This window comes from Lithobates pipiens, unplaced genomic scaffold (genome assembly GCF_037356315.1).
Source record: "Lithobates pipiens isolate NorthernLeopardFrog02 unplaced genomic scaffold, aLitPip1_a1.2 Scaffold_8, whole genome shotgun sequence".
Lineage (NCBI taxonomy): Eukaryota > Metazoa > Chordata > Amphibia > Anura > Ranidae > Lithobates > Lithobates pipiens.
In genome coordinates, this window is record NW_027507903.1 from 593,548,926 (window position 1) to 593,571,503 (window position 22,578).

Genomic DNA, 22,578 nt, shown 5'->3' on the forward strand with positions numbered 1-22,578 from the left:
CCACCTTGACTTAATGTGTAGGACAGTTATAACACAACCTATTACCAGCGATGTAATATGATTTTTTTTTCTTTTCCTTTTTTTTCTTTTTCATTGGAGTTAAGGAGGGCACTTTTTTATGTGATTTTTATGATTCCTTATGCCTCTCAACAGATCATGAACAAGGGCAGGGTTTTGAAAGTAGACAGACAACAACGGCTGGCTGGCCAGGCCCTGGTGACAATGAACATGCCGATCACAGTGGATTACATACCATCGTTCAGAATAATAGCATATTATATTGTAGGAAACGACATTGTATCTGACTCTATTTGGGTGGACGTGGCAGATAACTGCATGGGAACGGTGAGCACCATCACTTTCTTTAAACTTAATTAATATGCTCTTTTCTAACTTAGTTTATGCGATTACTGTATATGTAATAACAATGTGGATTACTGTGTATGTAATATATAATCATCCTGTAAAGAGGTGCTTACTAAGGGATTGTTATGCCTTATGTGTCTGTTTGTTTTTTTGTTTTGTTTTAGTCATTCTTTGTTAGTACTACATATTGTGTGGTTTAATTATGTTGCCTTGCTGAGTTGGTACCTTTGGGAGGTCAGGGGTTAACCCTGCTGGTCAGGTTTTCCCAGGCTTTTTAGGTGGCACCACCCTCTGCTGGGGCCAACAGTTAATAAGTACTGCCTCTGAGTAAAAGAAAGGTCGCTCCATGTATGGGAAGGGAATTGGAGGTGTGCTGAGTATGTGATTGATACCTTACTTATTTTTACCCCCCTTGGCGGGAACCTTGCCAGAGTTCCAGGCAGGGGTTACATCCTGGGAAAAAAGTGTGGGAGCTCACCCAAGATTCCCCCCACCTCAAAAATAAAAAAGTGTGTTCCCATGCGTTTCTGCATGACTTAAACCCTGCCCCCAGAACACTATCCTTCTCTGTCCCCTCCCCCCCAGTAATGTCCTCCTCTGCCCCCTTCAGCCTAACTTAGTAATGTCCACCTCTGCCCCCTTCACCTCCTCCCTCCAGAGTAATGTCCTCCTCTGTACCCCTCACCACCACCAGTATGTCCACCTCTGCCCCCTTTACCCCCCCCCCCACAGTAATGTCCTCCTCTGCCCCCTTCACTCCCCACTAGTAATCTCCTCCTCTGTCCCCCTCACATCAGTGTCCTCCTCTCTGCTGTGGCGAGGTGCCACCACGAGACACTCACATCAGTGTACTGCTACTGTCCTCCTGCTCTCTGCTGTGGTGAAACGCCCACGGCCGCCGAGACCAATTGTTACTGCCTTCCATTCAAAAATGGCGCCATTATATCACTGTGCCCGCCCACCCGAAAATGGGCGATCATGTACAAGCTTTGCAGGCTTCGGAATGACACATGCGCAGTTGTACTGTTGGCCCTGCAGGACACGACTGCTAACATAAAACGGTGTTCCTGCTGTGGAAAAAGTACAAGAACATCATTCCCATGAGCTGCAGGACTTGAGCCCTGGTTCCAGGACATGGACTAATGGACTTGAATAAAATCTTTAAAGAGTTCCTATTCTCCAAAAGGTATGCCTACCTCAATGGGCAACAAAGCACTTGTATTAGGAAAGATGTTTGTAAGAAGGAGTTATCTGTATCATGTATCATATATCAAAGACTAGCAAAACACAAACACAGCCCTTAAGGATAACACCTTAACTTTAAGTGCCCCTCCACACCCGTGGGGCCAGCTGGATCCCATCTTGCAGCGCCTAGAGATCAATCCCCACCACCGATAGGTGTACCCCATCACTCCTCAAATACAGGCCCACATTAGTTTCTAAATCGACATGCCTTATGACCATGCCCCCATTCCGAGCAACAAACCTCCCCACCACATTGTTTACTCTTAAGCGGGCCTTGTTAATTCTCGCCACGGATCTTGCCATTCTCCATGTCGTCCGCGCAACAATATAGGACTGCAGCAGCATCGTATCAGGAAAAGTCGAGAAAAGCTTAAAAAAATTGGACTTGACGTCTGAAATCAGTTCCCTTGATCGTTCGGACCATTAAATCATTCCCACCTGCATGCAGCACCAAAACGTCTGGTGGTCTATCCAGCCGCACATAACGTTCCACCTCCGACACCACCCTGCTCCACATCATCCCGGGTACCCCTAGCCACCGAACACAAGCCTCCCTCCTAGAGATACCCAATTGTCTGCCATCTGGTCTATCGTCCACTCTCCTGGCCCCCCCAACAAGCATATGAGTGACCAAGAATCCAGACAAGGCGTATAGGCACTCCATCTGAAATGAAAATATGAATAGAACAAAGGTAGCAGCAACACTAAACACAACACGTACCCAAAACAACCAACAGCGCAGCATATGTGTAAAGGCTAATGCCATGTACACACGATCGGAATTCTCGTCGGAAAAAGCTCTGATGATTTTCCCGTCAGAATTCAGGACTAGGAAAAGGAAGTTCAATACCTAGTAGCCAATAGCTTCCATCTCGTAGTTGAATCTGAGCATGCCTGAGTGTTTGCGAATCGGAATTGCATACACACGATCAGAATTTCCAACAGAAAGTTTTTCCATCTGGAAAATTGAGAACATGCTATCAAATTTTTGCTGACGGGAATTCAGCCAGCTAAATTCCGATGGAGTATACACACGGTCGCATTTTCAGATGAAAAGCTCTCATCGGTCTTTTACTGGCCGAAATTCCAATCGTGTGTACGCGGCATAACTGGCCCCGCCTTTCTTTTTTTTTAAATTCACAACTAAATGAGGGCGTATGTAAGTTCTGAATCTCCTCGATTCCCACCTGCCAAGCCTCTTCAACGCCGCCTCGTCCAACCTACACCTGTCAGCTTCAGTAGCTGCCCTGTTGCTGAAGGAGTGTGAGGCATAATCAGCGCAATCCAAGCCTTCCTCTTTGAGGCATTTCCGGAATACCGAAACAAACTGGAACTTCAACAAATATCACCCATCCTCGTGCAATAATAATGGCCCCTCCCCAGGTGGTCTAACCTCGAGAAACTCCTTTACCGCCCTCACAGGGCTGCCGTTCGTCCTTTTTCTTGTGTAGCTTACGGTAACCTTTAACTGACTGTGTAACCCAAAAATCCTTTGTCCAATCCTCCCTGCCCATGAGCTTAGCTTACGTTGAATGGCAGACACGACCCCCCGCGTTCCATGTTCAGAAGAAGAAACAAAGCACAAGATCAACAACCTTACCTCCGACCCTTCCATGCTAACCCCAACCTCCTACACTAAGCCTAACCATTCCCACCATACCTTTGAATAAGCCGCCCATGTATACTCACTCACCTATCGCTGGATCCAGCCCGCGGTGACTCCAAGGCCAGCTCCCATATCCAACCCGGGCAAGGAACCCCGTCCGCCTCCGAACAGCATAAAGAAAAATATTTAACTGCAAGCAACGCAACACTAAATGGAGCAGCAGCCATATTACAGGTGGTGACGACGCTAACATGCAGTTGACCACTTGAACCACACCCATGTTGTCACAATTCAACCTCAGTTTCAGGTTCCTACACACTTCTCCCCACAGCTAGAGAGCCAGAACCACTGTAAAAAGTTCCAGTAGCACCAGGTTATGAAGGAAGCCTGCTTCCACCAACACCAGGGGCCATAGCCAGTCAACCCCGCCGTGTCCATGACCAACTCCATGTCAAAATTGCTTCCCGGTCCAGACATCCACCCTGATCGGCCATTATAAGAGGTCAGAAACTCATACCAAACCTTCAAATCCTGCCAATGTTCCCTGTTAAGCCATATAAAATGTGTCGCGGCCTGAACCCCAGCTGTAGCAGCTAGCAGACTTACCCATTGGAATAATCCGACAGGCTGAAATTGAGCTTACCCAGAAAGGGTAAATGTTTGGTTCCTTTTTAGGCACCACTCCCAATGGAGATACCACCAGATCCGGCAAAGGCCGCACCGTGAATGCCCCCCCTACATGTGACCTAGCGCCACCTCCTTAGCCAATTTGTCTCCAACCACCCCTGGATGCTGCAGGACTGACCTCAAATTCCACTCCACCGGTGGAACCACTGACAATGAACACAGAATCCTAAAACCCTCCAAAAACCCAGAGGCCAGCATCCCAGCCGCTTCTAGGCTTGTGCAATTCATTTCGTAACGAACCGAATTTTGCATCTTTCAGACATTCGGATGCATCCGAATGTCCGAATAAAAAAATAACGAATAACAACGAATACGAAAGAAATATAACGAATGAATTCAAATGAATTCAAATTAATTCAGTAATTCTTTAAAGATCTAATGAAACAAAAGGTCAGCTCAAAGTAAATCTTATAGTCCAATCAGCTAATTAATTTTGTGCCGGAGGATGGATTACTGGCAAAGGGCATTCCTGAAAACTGAGTTAGAAGGGTGCTGTGTTGTATTTGAGCCGAGGAGAAGAGACGTTGTCATTGTGTGTGTTAAAAGATTCAATAAACAAATGACTTTGCAAACTACGAATCATTATCAAGAATGTCTATACATACATAAATAGCGAATTTCAACGAATACGAACGGATGAATTCGACACTCTACGAATAATAACGAATTATCCGAAAACGTATTAACGTAACATAACGAATATAACAGAACGAAATGATGTATTTTACGAAAGACAACGAACCGAAACTAAACAAAATTTTCCATTGTGCACAAGTCTAGCCGCTTCTCTATCCGGGCATCTATTTGGAAAAGGCTGCATCCTTTCCACCCTCACTGGCATCATCCCTTTTGTGCGCTTACCTTTCTTGAAGCAACGGGACAAGGGATGGGACCCCTCACAACCCACTCATGTTTGAAATGGCAAGACCCCCCGAACCTACATGAGCTCTCATTGTATTGCCAACACACCCCCTTGAAGCTGATTTGGGGCCCTCGCTGCCGACATCAACCGCATTCAGAGGCTGATGTCCTGTCCTTATGAACCCATCGAAGTGAGGGCCTGACCGCCCTGCGCTGTCTAAACTGTTCATCATACCGCAGCCAGCCAGGTCCCCCATACACCCTGTGGGCCTCACCAATGGCATCCATATAATAGAACAACCCCTAAAAATGTTCAGGGTTTTTCTCGCCAATGACACTTGCCATAAGGGCAAACGCCTGCAGTCAATTAACAAACATACGCAGACTCAATCTGTACCGCCGCAATAACGGGCAATAACGAAAAAATCTCCACATACTCACCCGTGCAAATCTTATCCTGGACCTCCTGCTTCAAATGTGCTCCCAGTGGACCCTGAAAGCATGCATACACCTCACATTTTGCCGTGTCCATTCCGTACCACATTCGCCCTACTCGGGGTCTCCGGCACCCTCCCTTTGTCTCCCACCTTCTTGCTACCTGCAGCTGCTCCTGAGAGCCCTGCCATAGCCACCCCAGGGGACGTTGAAGCCCCTGTGCCACAGCCAGAGTTGACCCCCGCCATCTGCCACAGCGATGCTCCCGGGCTGCACCCAAGGAGCCACCTGAGGGGGGCTGTCCCTGTCCCCCGCAAAATGGCCCACCAGATCCTGCAGGCCCCCCAACAAATCCCGCAGCTGCACCTCTGTCCCAGAACTAGCGGGCGCACCGCCACATCGGTGAGGCTCCTCCTCCTCCAAGACTGACAGCTCACCCTCAGACCTATATTCCGGGTCCAGGACCCCCAGGCGAGACCATGGACCCCCGCTGCTGCAATGCACGTCTCACCCCTGAAGCTCAGCCTTCTGCCGTGGTTCCACGCTGTCCCTCCTGCGGTGGTACCCGACCAGCCTGTCTTGTCCATCCACCGATACCATGTCCCCTCTCCTGCCGCTCGGGTAGGCCCGCCCACCCGCAGAGCTGCCAGCCGCATCCGTTAACGGCCCGACGGCCGTGCCTGTGGTCCCCCTCCCCTGTGAGCCTCCCCCTAGTGGAAACAGAGGAGGAGGGGGGAAAATGCTGTACATTTCTGTGATGCATGGGTGGGGAAGCGGTGCCATGATGGCCCGTGGCCCCGCCCACCGAGCTTGGCCTGCGGCGAGGAGTCCGCCTGGGCCCATCGGTGGCTAGACCTCCATGCACATGGGGACACCTCACCTCCCTCAGTGGAGCCGCTTGCCTGGTCCTCAGTCAAGGCCATAACTTGGCTGTGCAGTCACTCTGGTCCCCGGCTGGCCACAGCTGCTTTCAGGCCTGCCAAAATAAGATCTACCTCAGCCATGCTGTAGGAGCAGTGAAGCAAAACTGCCTCCTCCTTTCTCTCTCCTCAACTTTCTGTTCCCCAGTCCAGTACTCCTCCTCCTTAAATAACACCACACCCCCTTGGCAGGGCAGGACTTACCATTGGGCTTGACTGGGCTCAAGCCCATGGGCCCCGGCCCAATAGAGGGCCCCGCCGAGATACATAGCCGAGTGTACTTGGCTCAGCTCCGCTCACAGTCACACCCAGTCCTGACCTATGATGGACATAACACAGGGATTGGGCGTGACTGTGAGCTGAGCCGAGTACACTACTCTCGGCTCCGCTTGGGTCTGTGAGAGGATCCGAGAGCCGCCGAGAGGACCTGAGAGCCGACGAGAGGACCCGAGATCTGCCGAGAGGACCCGAGAGCCGCCGAGATACACAGGACTCTGTATCTCGGCGGCGCCATTTTTAAACTTCAAGACTGCAATGACAAGGCTGCAAATGACACTGGGGCAGGGCTGTAAATGGCAAGGCTACACTGACAAGGCTGCAAATGACACTGCCAGGCTGCATTGATGGGCATTTAAATGTATGTTTTTTCCTTAAAATTCCCTCCTAAACTTGGGGTGCATGTTATACGCCGGCACGAATTATACGCCGATAAATACGATAATGTATAGAAGGTAGGGCCCGAAAGTGACTCAAGCCCAGGGGCCCCCACCACCCTAAGTCCTGCCCTGCCCCTCGGACTCTCTTCACTGTCACCTCCCCTCTGAGCAATCTCATATTAACCCCTGCATTGTCTCCCCTGAACACACTGTCATGCCCGGCCCTGCACTACTTTCCTTTCTTTCTTTTCTGTTTAGGCCTCACTTGTATGTAGTGAAGATATTTGCCAGCACACCATGGAATGACATAAATAGCGTCCAAACTGGTCATTTATTGCATGATCACAACATAAGGAGAGTGCAATGCTTTGGAGCAGTGATTCTCAACCAGGGTTCTGTGGAACCTTGGGTTCCTCCAGAGGTTGCTAGGGATTCCTTCAGCATTGGGCCATTTCTGCCTCTCAGATATGTTCCCACTGACACCATTGATCTTTTTAGCTATCTGTAAGGAGGTAATTCTTCCCAATGACCACAAGTGTAAGGACCATTCTTCCCACTGACCATCACACTAATGTATCATGAGTTGTAGATTTTTATCAGGGGTTCCTGGAGACCCGGAGAACTATTTTAAGGGTTCCTCTGTGTTGAAAAGGTTGAGAAAGGCTGCTTTGGAGCCATGCAGGACCCCTTCGTCAAGCATGGGTTGTGATCATGCAATAAATTACCTGTTTGGATGCTATTTATGTTGTTCCATGGTCTGCTGGCACATATCTTCACTGTGACGTGAACCAGTATCCAGCTGGTTTTTGCTGCAGCACCCAAACTCGAGAGCTCATCCAGGAATGTGTGCGATGGGAATATGAAGTATCACTTGTATGTAGATCTGCAAAAATGTAGTTTTGATTATTCTAACAATGTATTTATGTTATTTTTCAGCTGGAGGTGACGGGTAATACAGATCGAGACAACAAAGTTCAAAGTCCTGGTTCTTCCATGAAGTTAAAGTTGAAAGCAGATCACAAGGCTTCCGTGGGAATGGTAGCTGTAGACAAAGGTGTCTATGTACTTAACAGCAAGTACAAGATATCCCAGAGCAAGGTGAGCACAACCACTCTGGTCCAAAAAGAGTTTAGGCAAATTCGACTTCATGATTAAACTTTGTGATACCTAAAAATGTACAAAATATTTTTTTATTTTTATTTTAGACTTAATTTGCCCTACATCATTTTCTTATTTTCCCTTCCTCTGACTGTCCATGCCATCATTTACCATTGCAAACTTATCTATTTGGAATATTTATTCCTCTCAGCGATTAAATGATCTGGTTTGATGAGCCAAAATATATTAAATTACATAATATGTTCAGTAATGTTAAGCTGGAATTGAATATATTTCTATCCTGCTTGCTGCATGCTGTTTGTTAATGGAATTAATGTTCATATCCACTAAATATTATGTGCTATTTTGACACAGAATAACACTTGTATGATGGCAGATCCTCTGGAAAGTGTTCTTTTTTCCACCTGTATAAGGAATTCAATAAGAATTTTATTGGGAAAAAATAAAGTAAAAGGTGCTTAAAGTGGTTGTAAACCCTCTAGGACGATTTTTATCTACAGGTAAGCCTAGATTAAGGCTTACCTGTAGGTGCAACAAATATCTCCTAAACCTACACAGTTTAGGAGATATTTGCAAAAGACTGTCACCGATGTCTACGGCGCATGCGCCATAGACAGTGGCGCGCAGGCGCACTGAGCATGCCGCTTCTAACGGCGATCATGCCATTAATAGCGGCTCCCTCTGTCATCGCTATTCTGGCCAGTCACACCGCCAGAGCCGCGATACCCAGAAGTCACTCTGGGATAGATGGCGGCGATGAAGGAGAAGAATGAGGGTTGCTTCGGGGGCTTCCATCTTAGGTAAGTTATTCATAATGAGCTAGTATGCTATGCATACTAGCTCATTATGCCTTTGCCTTACAGGGTGTGTTTTTTTTTCTTTGCCTGCCTTTACTTCCTCTTTAAAGTGGAGCTCCAGCAACCCCCATCCCCTTTCAAACATTAAAAGTCAGCAGCTACAAATACTGTAGCTGCTGACTTTTAATATTAGGTCACTTTCCTGTCCTGGAACCCAGTGATGTCGGCATCCCAGACAATTTTTTCAGATCGGGCCATTAGTGGTAAGAGAAACCGGCAGTGAAGTCTTTCACCTTTACCTCCGGTTCCCTACTGCGCATACGCAAAGCGTGCTGTGCTTTCTAACTGGCCGAGGAAGGAGGAGGGGGGCTGAACTTCTGGGGGACCTTGCCGCACCTCAACCAGGTCTCTTAGAAGTAGGCACTGGTACCTATCAAAAACAGGTCCCCCCCCTGAAAGGTGCCAAATATGCACCGAAGTGGAGGAGGAAGCAAACAAGCTGGTGGAGCTCCACTTTTAAGTGGTTGTAAAGTCTTAAGGTTTTTCACCTTAATACATTCTATGCATTAAGGTAAAAAACCTTCTGTGCTGCAGTAGCCCCCCAGATCCCCCCTTTTACTTACCTGAGCCGATCCGATCCAACGATGTGCATGAGCATGTCATTTATGTATTTTATTGTCAAACCTGAATTCTTTACTTAAATAAATAATATACAAAAAAAAAAAAGGAATATTGTGGCTTGAAGAACTACCCTGCCCCTTTCTCTATCCTATTTAGGTGTGGAATTCAGTGGAGAAGGCAGATCTTGGATGTACCCCTGGAAGTGGTGTTGACAGCATGGGGGTGTTTTATGATGCTGGCTTGGCTTTTCTATCCACTACAAAGGCTACCACTGAGCAGAGATCAGGTTGGCTCCCTTTTCTTTTCCTTGTAATGGTAAAGTAATGTATAGTAAAGGAAACATTATTTTTTTTGTTGGATAGAATAGAGAGGGATTAGAACACTTATTAGGATTTTATTGCTTTCTGCGCCCCCATTAGGAAGATTAAAAATAAAATAAAATCTACATTTTTGTTGGGTTGTCCCCAGAAGAGTAAGGCCCCTTTCACACTGGGGTGGTGCGGGCATCGGCAGTAAAGCGCCGCTACAGCAGCTACAGTATTTGTAGCTGCTGACTTAATTTTTTCGTGGGGGGGGCAGAACTCCTCTTTATGTCCTGCTAGATGACTTCAGGCTGGCCCCTTTTGTAGGTAAAGCTATATAAAACATTAAAAATAAGTGTCTTTACTATTTAACATCCAGCAATACACTGTCTCACGCTGCTCTGCACATGCTCAGTTACTCTTCATTTTTAGACACTGACAAATTTGTAGAGGCCGATCGGCTGACAGACTTAAAGGGGAATTAAACCCTCCTATCCTTTACAGTCAAGGAAGCTGCTTCTGTTTGATCTGCAACTGCCATGGTGCTGCACATGTGATCAGTTATGACACCAGCCATTTGATGGTTTGACAGTTTGGTTGAGGACACAATCAAATGTAAAGCCTTGTACACACGATCGTATTTTCCGATGGGAATTGTGTGATGACAGGCTGTTGGTGGAAAATTTGACCATTTATACACTTTATCAGACAATTGTCGGATTTTATACAGAAAAATGTTGGATTGCAGGCTTTAAAATTTTCCACGGACAGATGACTGTTGTCGGATTTTCCGAGTGTGTGTGTGTACACAAGTCCGTCTGACAAAAGTCCAAAGTACAAACACACATGCTCGGAAGCACGGACGAGCTGAAAGCGGTCGGTCTTTACATTTACATTGTGTTTTTTAAAATGTAACTGCCTACTCCCAAACTGCCATTTGAAGTAAAACACATAGCCAAGTATTATTCTCCACAATTAAAAAAATAAAAATAAAATTAGACATGCTATCTGCCAATAGAACTTAACCAAAAAGTGCATTCTATGCATCCAAAAATATAAAAAATATACCAAATCAAATCATGATTCAACCAAAAAATTTAATAAAAGCCTCATGCATGTGTCCTGCTTCTTAATATAGGGGGTCAACAATGCCAAGAGTTGGTGAAAGCAGGGGTCTGTCATCCGGAGATAATTCTGAAAATCATCTGGATTATTCTCCTGGAGCTCCCGCAGCAAAGGCATATGACATAATTGGTCACCATTAATAAAACAACCATTTTTTGGTCCAAGAATTCCTCCTCCTCCTGTTCCTGGACTGGATTTGGGTCAGAGCATTAGCTCCAAGGCCAATAATAAATAACATGTTATCTCCTCTGAATTCCGCAACTTGGCTGGTTGATGAACAGCCATTCAGAAACAAACTGAAAAGTGCAAAATGAAAAGCAAGAAATGAAAAGACCGAATCAATGCTCACCAAACTTCTACTAACACAAAATTAGCAGAAGGAGTCCAAAGGGTGGCACTAAAGAGCTAAAAAAACACATAGTATGTCACTACGTTCATGTTTGTTGGCCGACAATTCCTTGCCGTTTGTATGCAAGACAGGTTCCTGGCCAACGCCCTTTGGACAAAAGTCCGAGGTTTTGTATGCGAAAAATCTGATTGTGTGTAAAAGGCTTAACAGTTTGCATTTCCAGCATTCCAGGAATGTAACTGTTTTTTAAACCAATAAATTCATGAGTTTAGTTCTGCTTTATGATTTACTGCTGGGGCTCTGGGCTTCAGCAAAATGGAAGCCTCCAGGAAGTAACAAGTACAGTGCTGGAGATACTTTACAGCAAACACTAAATTTGGTAGCATAATTAGAATGCATAACACAAAAAGAAAAAAGAACCTCTGGATTTTAAAGGCAGATGAGATACGAAACATCATAAAATCATAACATTTTATCAGTACAAAATTGTTAAAACGGGCATATAACACATGTGTCAAAGGTTAAAAAACAATGCGCATAAATAATCATACAATCATAGTAATGATGCATCAAAGCATGATGCTTCCAAACAATTGGTGATTTATCAACTCCCTCGTATCCTGTGTATCAACCCATTTCACTTTTGCTTCCTCAGGACACACAGCAAAAGAGCACAAAGTTTACTATGTAAATACAAGAACATAAATTACAAACATATATACAGTATATATATATATATATATATATATATATATATATATATATATATATATATATATATATATATATATAAACATCATGTACCTAATTTCTATATCAAATATATATCTAGTAGACCAATCACCTTGCTCAAAAATTCAGAACATAGAATAGGAACAAGATCTCAGGTGCGGGCACTGGGGCATACAAAGGGGGGAGTGGGGGGAATCGGTGTCCTCCCAATGTGGTTATGACTTACAATAATATATACAAAATTAACCCCAGATGGTCTAAACAAGAACAACCCCCAATTTCATATGGTCTAATTATAAAATCATGGGTCACTTACTTGTGTTTAACACAACCCAACAAAGGGGTTGCATAGAGCAGATCTCCAACATTGGCCAATATTAAAATCGACAGATGTGGGTAAAAACAAGAAAGGGGGTGGGGGGATATATATCCCATAGAAAACATTGGCTAGATTCACAACTCCATATGAACCACCATCGGAGGGACAGCAAAATTATGTCTAGAACAGTTATGGTAGCATAATTATTAATGTGGAATGCATGTTCCTTGCCAAAGAACATTATTTTTTTATCAAGCTGTTATGGGTAAAGTTACACTTTAGAGTAAATCCACCCAATGGGACACAGATAGCAAAAAAAAAAAAACTGATAGGGTTTAAAATCCTCCTTTACTCTTTCCAAAATGAAAGAGAAATGTTTTGCTAAAAATTCTACTTTAGGATGGAGGCACAAGGGAAGGTCTTTCATGTTATGTTTAAACTGCTTCCCGCCCGCCGCACGTCATATGACGTTGTCAGGTTTGAGCAGTGATATCTGAATGATGCCTGCAGCTACAGACATCATTCAGATATCTTCTTTTAGTGCCGGTGATTCCCTACATCAGAAGAATGATCATTGCGGCTGTCCAGCTTCCTTATCATTCTTACAGGCGGCGAGAGGGGATTTCCACCCCTCTTACCGTCCTCCGGTGCTTCTACCGACCACTCCTGCCATCGGTGAGCCGGAGAAGGAATCCGCTGGTGCCGTATGCTGACGTTTTAGATTTCCAGCGGATCCGATGGTCCCCGGAGTCTCTATGATTGGTCAGAGGACGCGCGCAATGTTATGACGTCATGCCTGGCCCCAGCTGGGAAGATGAGATCTTTTTTTATTTTTCATTTCGGGCTTTCCAGCCTAGAGGGGAGATGATGGGAACTTATTGACCCCAGATCTTATTGTAAAGAGGACCTGTCCTGCTTATTTCTATTACAAGGGATGTTTACATTCCTTGTAATAGGAAAAAAAGTGATTAAAATGTAAAAAGAAAGTTTAAAACTAGAAAAATAAAAGTAAAATTAACAATAAAAAAACTAAAAAAATGAAAGCGCCCCTGTCCCTGTGTGCTCGCATGAAGAAGCGAACGCATACGTAAGTCGCGCCCACTTATATAAACGGTGTTAAAACCACACATATGTGGTATCATCACGAACGTTAGAACAAGAGCAATAATTATAGCCCAGACTTCCTCTTTCACTCAAAGCATGTAACCAGTAAACTTTTTTAAAGTGTTATCTATGGGGATTTTTAAGTACCGAAGTTTGGCGCCATTTTACGAGCGAGTGCAATTTTGAAGTGTGACATGTTTGATATCTATTTACACGGCATAACATCATCTTTTACATTATGCAAAAAAATTGGGCTAACTTTACTGTTTTTTTTTTTTTTTAATGCATGAAACTGTTTACTTTAAAAAAAATGCGTTTGAAAAATTGTTGCTCAAATACTGTGCGAGATAAAAAGTTGCAATGACCCCCTTTTTTCTCTTGGGTCCCTGCTAAAAAAACATATAATGTTTGGGGGTTCTATGTAATCTTCTAGCAAAAAAAAGTATGATTTTTACATGTAGGATAGAAATGTCAGAATTGGCCTGGTAGGCAAGTGGTTAATATTCTATTCTCTTGTCATTTAGAACCTCAATGTGTGGCTCCTTTGGCACGGAAACGACGCTCCACAGCCCAGCTGATCGAACTGCAGAACTCATATGGTAAGAAAATGATTCAGTAATACCTGTACAGGTCCACTAATCTCATAAAAATGTACATGTCACCTTAAATGCAGACTGCAGGCAAAAATCGTAATTTTGGCATCTCAGTGATAACCCCTATATATACCAGATTTCCTACCTTTTAATATAGCTGTAAGTATCTTTTTCACAATGCAATACCTCCTACCCAATATTACAGGAATGGTAAGTGCCCATCTAATGGATAACTGAAGTTCTGCTTCCTTAATCACATCTCCTACCCTAGCCTCTGATTGGATAGTGAAGAATCAGCAGCACGGGCTGATTTTCCAATTCCTTAGTCACATCTCTTCCCTCAGCCTCTGATTGGTTAGTGAAGGAGCAGTAGTATAGGCTAAAGCCCCACTCCCCAAGTTAAATTTCCACCTCCATCCTCTTATTGGAAAGACAGGGGGCAGCAGCAAAGGCTAAAGTTCTGTTTTCTTAGTCACATCTATTCTTCCAGCCTGTGATTGGAGAGTGAAGAATCAGCAGTACAGGCTAGAGTTCCCGCTTATCAACATCTTTCTAAGTCAACGTCTTTTCAAGTCAATGTCTTACCTAATTTCTTCCCCCCAGCCTCTGACCTGAGGGAGCAACAGCACAGGCTTCCTTAGCCACGTCCCTTCACCCAGCCTGTGAATGGACTGAGAAGGAGCATCCGCACAGGCTAGTTTTTTTTTTCGTTCAACCCAGAGGGCTGAATGGAAAAACTGAAGAACTCGGGAGGAGATCCGGTACTAACAATTAGTTAACACAACAATCTCCCCGCTGAGCTATTGTGTTCTGACAGGGGGATGGCCTCCCACCAGAACACACTGGCCAGTAGACATGTGCATTCGTTTTCGTCCGAATGCATTTTCGTCCGAATTTCAGCTATTTTCGTTTTCGTTTTGACAAACGATAACGAAAGCACAAAATCCGAAAAACGAAAGATCCGACATAAATAAATGCTTTATTTTCATTTTCATTGTTACAACAGTTCGATATAGAATAGGAGATTCGACATGACTCTGACAACAATCTGTGTCTATAGAACCTGTGGTCGAATGTGCCTAACCTTACCTCTATTAGTCCAAGATTATATAGAGAAAATATTCGACAGAGAAAAAAGATTTGACAGAGAGAAAAGATTCTGCAAGTTACTGTCCTAAAAAGTGTTTGGGGACCCGGGTCCTGCCCCATGGGACATGTATCAATGCAAAAAAAAGTTTTAAAAACGGCCGTTTTTTCGGGAGCAGTGATTTTAATAATGATTAAAGTGAAACAATAAAAGTGTAATATTCCTTTAAATTTCGTAGGAGGGGGTTGTCTATAGTATGCCTGTGAAGGGGCGCATGTTTCCCGTGCTTAGAACTGTCCTTGCACAAAGTGTCATTTATGCAGGAAAAAAAGTCCTTTAAAATCACTCGCAGCTATTATGAATTGTCAGCTCCGTAATACAGAGAACACTCATTGAAAGTCATTGATAAAAAAAAATAAATAAATAAATAAATAAATAAAAAAAGCGCGGGGGTCCCCCAAATTCAATTACCAGGCCCTTCAGGTCTGGTATGGATATTAAGGGGAACCCTGCCTCAAATTTAAGAAAAAATTTGACGTGGGGTTCCCCCTAAATATCCATAACCAGACCCTTCAGGTCTGGTATGGATATTAAGGGGAACCCCGCGTCAAATTTTAAAAAAAATTGACGTGGGGTTCCCCTAAAAATCCATACCAGACCCTTTATCCGAGCACGCAACCTGGCAGGCCGCAGGAAAAGAGGGGGGGACGAGAGAGCGGCCCCCCCTCCCTCCTGAACTGTACCAGGCCACATGCCCTCAACATTGGGAGGATGCTTTGGGGGTCTGTGACCCCTCAAATCACCTTGTCCCCATGTTGATGAGGACAAGGGCCTCATCCCCACAACCCTGGCCGGTGGTTGTGGAGGTCTGCGGGCGGGGGGCTTATCAGAATCTGGAAGCCCCCTTTAACAAGGGGACCCCCAGATCCCGCCCCCCCCCTGTTTGAAATGGTAAGGGGGTACAAAAGTACCCCTACCATTTCACAAAGAAAGTGTAAAAAATGGTTAAATAAAACAAACACACTTTTGAAAAATTCCTTTATTAAAAATAAAAAATAAAAAAAAAGATTCCAGCGGCGGTAATCCACTCTTGCTATCCAGCGACGGACGATCATCTCTCCAGCGATGGCTCATCTCATCCAGCGCAGCGAATCCTCCATCCTTCTTCTGTCTCCGTGGAGGAGACACTGCAGGCATTCCGGCGGCTGACGTTTCTTATATACGGAGGGCGGGGCCACCCGTCACCTGACCCCGCCCCCCTCTGACGCAAGGGGAAACCCGGGGTTCCCTGTGACGTATGGGTGACCCCGCACCCCTCTGATGTAACACAGGCAGGTTTCCGTTACATCAGAGGGGGGCGGGGTCACCCATACGTCACGGGGAACCCCGGGTTTCCCCTTGCATCAGAGGGGGGCGGGGTCAGGTGACGGGTGGCCCCGCCCTCCGTATATAAGAAACGTCAGCCGCCGGAATGCCTGCAGTGTCTCCTCCACGGAGACAGAAGAAGGATGTATTCGCTGCGCTGGATGAGATGAGCCATCACTGGAGAGATGACCGTCCGTCGCTGGATAGCAAGAGTGGATTACCGCCGCTGGAATCTTTTTTTTATTTTTTTATTTTTAATAAAGGAATTTTTCAAAAGTGTGTTTGTTTTATTTAACCATTTTTTACACTTTCTTTGTGAAATGGTAGGGGTACTTTTGTACCCCCTTACCATTTCAAACAGGGGGGGGGGCCGGGATCTGGGGATCCCCTTGTTAAAGGGGGCTTCCAGATTCTGATAAGCCCCCCGCCCGCAGACCTCCACAACCACCGGCCAGGGTTGTGGGGATGAGGCCCTTGTCCTCATCAACATGGGGACAAGGTGCTTTGAGGGGTCACAGACCCCCAAAGCATCCTCCCAATGTTGAGGGCATGTGGCCTGGTACGGTTCAGGAGGGAGGGGGCCACTCTCTCGTCCCCCCCTCTTTTCCTGCGGCCTGCCAGGTTGCGTGCTCGGATAAAGGGTCTGGTATGGATTTTTAGGGGGAACCCCACGTCAATTTTTTTTTAAATTTGACGCGGGGTTCCCCTTAATATCCATACCAGACCTGAAGGGTCTGGTTATGGATATTTAGGGGGAACCCCACGTCAAATTTTTTCTTAAATTTGAGGCAGGGTTCCCCTTAATATCCATACCAGACCTGAAGGGCCTGGTAATTGAATTTGGGGGACCCCCACGCTTTTTTTTAAATTTATTTTTTTATTTTTTTATCAATGACTTTCAATGAGTGTTCTCTGTATTACGGAGCCGACAATTCATAATAGCTGCGAGTGATTTTAAAGGACTTTTTTTCCTGCATAAATGACACTTTGTGCAGGGACAGTTCTAAGCACGGGAAACATGAGCCCCTTCACAGGCATACTATAGACAACCCCCCCCCTACGAAATTTAAAGGAATATTACACTTTTATTGTTTCACTTTAATCATTATTAAAATAACTGCTCCCGAAAAAACGGCCGTTTTTAAAACTTTTTTTTGCATTGATACATGTCCCCTGGGGCAGGACCCGGGTCCCCAAACACTTTTTAGGACAGTAACTTGCAAATTAGCCTTTAAAATTAGCACTTTAGATTTTGAACGTTGGAGTCCCATACACTTTAATAGGGTTCTAAAGTATGCTATATAGTTAGCTCCGTCGAATCTTCTTTATACATTCGACAGACACCATAAGCCTTCCAAGACAGATTCGACCGTAATTCATGTGGATTTTCGGACGAATGCAATTTTTAAACGAAAAACGAAATAAATAAAAACGAATTTCGGGAGTAACTAAATAAATTAAGTTTTCGGACGAAAACGAAATTCCGAAACGAAATATTTTACTCTGCACATGTCTACTGGTCAGCACTCTCAACCATTGGCTGAGAGTGCTGATCGGATGCCGATTGGCAGACCTTTTTTGGTCATGCCCCTTCGACGGTCAGACCAGATGTTGTATACACAGGCCGAATGTCGGACGGTTTCTATTGAACAGGCTGATACCACCCAATATTTGGCCCCTGTGTATGGGGATTTAGTCACATCGCTTCCCCAAGCCTGTGATTGGATAGTGAAGGAGCAGCAGCACACTGATAAAGCCATTCCTGTTGTCTAGCTTTCTAAAACCATGTTCCACTTTTCAAGACAAAGCCAGGTATTTATACGGTATGTACCAGTAAAAAAAAATCAAATACATAAATAAATGGATGAAATTGTATTTTTTATAAATTTTTGCCTGCTTTATGCATATTTATCCTAAATGGCACAATTCAGAAAAGCATCTACTGCTCCAATCTCAGTTATTTCCCTCACTGGTGGCCCACTGGGAGCCGGCCATGGGAGCGTGTCCTCACTCCATGTAAACACTGCACAGGAAACAGAAAGGCTCCACACTGATGACTTCACTTCCTTATGTCAAGCTTTATTTAAACAAACACATACTGCCCTGGAAACCACTCTTACTGGTGCATTTCACCCTCAAGAGCTTAATAATAGAGATCAAAATTAAGCTTGTGCATTGTTCTTAAGGCTAGACAGAAAGAAATGACATTATCAGTGTTCAGCCTTTCTGTTCTGGTTCAACATCTAATAAAGGGTAGACAGAAATTATTTGGTAACTAAGTGCTAGGACCTGTCATGATATGAGCCAGATGGTTACAGTATTGCATGTGTAGTATCTCAATCCTTAACAAGGGAAGAATTGGGCCTGATCTTCCTGTGCTATAACAAGCACCTGCACCCACTGGATATATTTTATGTGGTACGGGTCAATCTTGAACAAGCCTTCTCTCCCATTCCTTTGACTTCCCTTCCGTGGATTGACTACAAACTCCAATTTAAAATGCATAAAACTCATCCTTTGATAGCCCCTACATTAAACGCCATGCAATGGGCGAGTGTCCAATACGGCATCTCCTCAGCTAATGGACCCCTGACCCCCCTTAGGGGTAACCCAGATTTCAATCCCGGGATACACTCTTCATTTCTAGAACCAGACTGGCCTCACACCACAGTCCGAGCAATGCACTTCATTCGCAATGATACAATTTGTTCTAGAAGCGACTTAGCAAACATGATAGAGCGGGATACTTTCCCATTTTGGACTTACATACAGATCCGACATTTTTTACTTAATAAACGTCCCAACCCACAATGGTCCAGAACATTGACCCCATTCGAAGATTTATGCTATGTCACAGAACCCCGCCGCCATTTGATCGCACTGACTTATTCCCTTCTCTTTAAAGAATGTGATAAATCAGATATACGAATAAGGCAGAAATGGGCCTCCGATCTACAGATACAAATTCCTGAGACAGACTGGGAAGATATTTTCAGATTTGTCCATAAGGGCTCCATAAATGCACATACACAGGAAAATGCTTTTAAAATCGCATCCAGGTGGTACAACACACCTTATAAATTACATATTATAAACCCGACTAATTCACAGATGTGTTGGAGATGCAAGACGGAAATTGGTACATTTATTCACATCTGGTGGACATGTCCACACATTGTACCGTTCTGGACAGAGGTTCACAAGCTGATAACCGATATCTCCACTTTTCGACTAGACATTTCCCCTGCTCAATTCCTGCTACATTATTCCAACAAACCCTCACGTTCTTATTTTCAATCTTTGGCTATGCACATGGTCAACGCTGCTAGATTGTGCATTCCTTGCAAATGGCGCACGCCCAACCCTCCATCACTGATTGACTGGTTCCATCGAATTGATATGATCATGTCAATGGAGGACCTTATACACCAAGCACGTGATACTCCTACAAAATTCACGACTATTTGGACATGTTGGATTCATTTTAAAACAACAGACCAATACAAAAGTATTATTCAGAATAATCCTACATGACCACTAGTAGGTACTACTTTGATTCTCATCTTCCTTTTCATGACGCTATCTTACTATATGGTGAGAAGCGCTTTACTATATAGGTATTTCCCGACTCTATACTATATATTCTTTAGACGGGGGTTTTTTTTCTTTTTTTTTCCTTTTTTTTTTTTTTTTTTTTTTTTTCCGTCATAACACTATATTACCTTATTGATATCTCGCTTAGCTATAGAGGCTACGGTTGTAACTATACAAGAGGACTTACCCGCACTGACTGATTCAAAACGCCATGGAAAACTCCGAGTGTTCTAGCAACCTACAGGCATATCTACAGATGTTTTTACGGAAATTGATAGGTGACAGGATACCATCAATTACAAAGGAGGAGAGGCGAGGAAACCCACACACTGAGGTTTAGGCTGCGTTATATGTTATCCTAATAGGAGACAATTTGATCTGTCTGTATACTACGGGGCCGTACGGACCCTGTTCCTTCTGTTCTTTACATATGTTCACTGAATTATTAGCTTTCATATGTTTGCACACTGCAATATTTGTCTACCCCACAGCGGCTGCGTCCGCTGATATACTATGGTATTTTTTTGGTTTTGAACTGATCATCTGTTGTTAACGTATTAGTTGTTTAACCTGCGTGTACTGACTTATATTCCTCAATAAATATTGTTTAAAAAAAAAAAAAAAATATTTTATGTGGTACAGTAGTGTTGGGCGAACAGTTTGCCCCGAGCATGATTTGGGGCCGAACATTGGCTGTTCGACCCGTTTGTCCGACACGCACATTTGCAGGGTGTTTGGCTCTAAAGGATAAGTTCAGCTTTTTGGAAAAAAAAATGCACAGATTTTTTCAGGAAAAAAAAAATGTGCATTTAATATTTTTTCACTAAGGAGCCTGGAACACATTGTACCTGTATCATGGGGTGCAGTCTCAGGTTCCTGCAGACAAACCCTGCAGCTGCAGTACCTTCATACAGGCTCACTGTTTACACTGTTTACAAGCTGCAGGGCATGTGAATGAACTACAAGACCTCTCATCAGCAATTTTGCAGTTCATTAAGTGCTACAAGCCATCAGCCACAATGGCTGATGGTACTTGTAGCTCATGCATTCACAGGGAACAGGGCACGCTTCTTTCGAGCTGAACCAGAACTTGCAGCAGACTTGCAGAACGTTTGAAAAGAAAGTTGATCTGGAGTCATGCAATGCAGACTTTCTGCAATTGTGCAACAAACTTGTGAAAACTGGCAAGTCGAGCAATAGTTTAGCAAGTCATTTTGAAACTTGCAGCACAATTGCTTGCCATCTGGGATGTAACATGTTCCAAAATGTGAACATCTCCTTTAATAATAAAAAAGATATTATATAAATAGTAAATATAAAAGATAAATCTAAGAAAAAATAATAATACGCTAATAGAAGAAAAAATAAATAAAACAAAATTGACCCTAAACTATTAGCCCTTGTACACACGGTCGGAGATTCCGACAACCAAATTCGTCTGAGTAATTCCGGAAGTGATGTTGCATACACACGGTCGGACTAAGTTGTCGGAAAATACGATTGTACATAACGTGATGACTTTATTTCGTTAGACGGGACTACGTTCAGGCTAGTAGCCAATAGCTTTGGTCTAGGAATTTGATCTGAGCATGTGTGGCACTTTCTCCATCGGAGTAGGCTACAGATGATCGGAGTATGTCCCATAGGAGCATTTTGTCGGAAAATTTTACCGGCAAGTTGGAAAACTTGGTCCGTCGGATATTCCGACGGAAACAGTCTGATGCAGACCACACACAGTCGGAATATCCGACAAAATGGTCCGATAGGACACATTCCGTCGGAATCTCCGACCGTGTGTACAAGGGCTTATAGTTTCATTTAAAAAAAAATAACTGGGTGAATTAGTTGTTCCACCTCCAATATCTCCCACCAACCCTCCAACCCTTTCCCTACCAATCCCGATTTATTTATTTTTTGAGTCTGCCGGCTATAGTGGTTAAAAATGATTCTCACCATACACTTGTTATATTTTTTTAGCCTCCAAGTATGAAGAGCCAATAAGACAATGCTGCAAAGATGGCATGAGGGAGAACCCCATGGGTCACAGCTGTGAGATCAGAGCCACCTACATTGTAGAGGACAAGACATGCGTGGATGCCTTCCTGGACTGCTGTACCTACATTGAGAAGAAGAAATTAGAAGAAAAATATCAGAAAGATGTGGATGTTTTGGGAAGAAGTAAGGAGTAATGTCACACGGTGGCAATGGGAATTATATATTAGAACAGGGGAGATGAGCATCATTGCTAATCATCTAATTCCTTTGCAGTCTGTGTTGTTATTTTTATTTATTATTTTTGGAACCCAATATAATGAAGGAACCTACTTAGAGTTGCAGGGGAACTGGATGGCAGAATGATGATACAGGGGCAACCTAGGGGCATAAACAAGTGGAGGCCATTACAAAAAATGTCCACTGTATCGATATCATTTATTGGCAAATTTAAAGGAAACCTTTAACCATTTTCTTCTGAAAATTGACTGTCAATGGCAACACATACCTGAAAATAACAGAACTGTTGATTTAAAAGAGATAAATATTCATATTCATCTCTACAAAAAGCCCTCATATAGCATGAAAGTTCTAAATGATCAAATCAATCGGGTAGTTGTACAATCTACAAATCTACAATCTACAAATGAAAGAAATATATGATTCTGAAGGCCCGCGTTCAAGCAAATGCAAAACATTGCAT

General features: G+C 44.0%; 1 protein-coding gene across 1 annotated transcript in view; it reads left to right on the forward strand.

Moving 5' to 3' along the window:
* The window catches only part of LOC143961245 (venom factor-like), a 122,013-nt gene that overhangs the window by 31,615 nt on the left and 67,820 nt on the right, over window positions 1–22,578 (forward strand). The window contains exons 13-17 of the mRNA XM_077470480.1: window positions 154–345; window positions 7,713–7,874; window positions 9,470–9,599; window positions 13,769–13,843; window positions 21,861–22,061. Of these exons, the coding sequence (XP_077326606.1) occupies window positions 154–345; window positions 7,713–7,874; window positions 9,470–9,599; window positions 13,769–13,843; window positions 21,861–22,061 (760 nt within the window). The remainder of the gene's footprint in view (window positions 1–153; window positions 346–7,712; window positions 7,875–9,469; window positions 9,600–13,768; window positions 13,844–21,860; window positions 22,062–22,578) is intronic.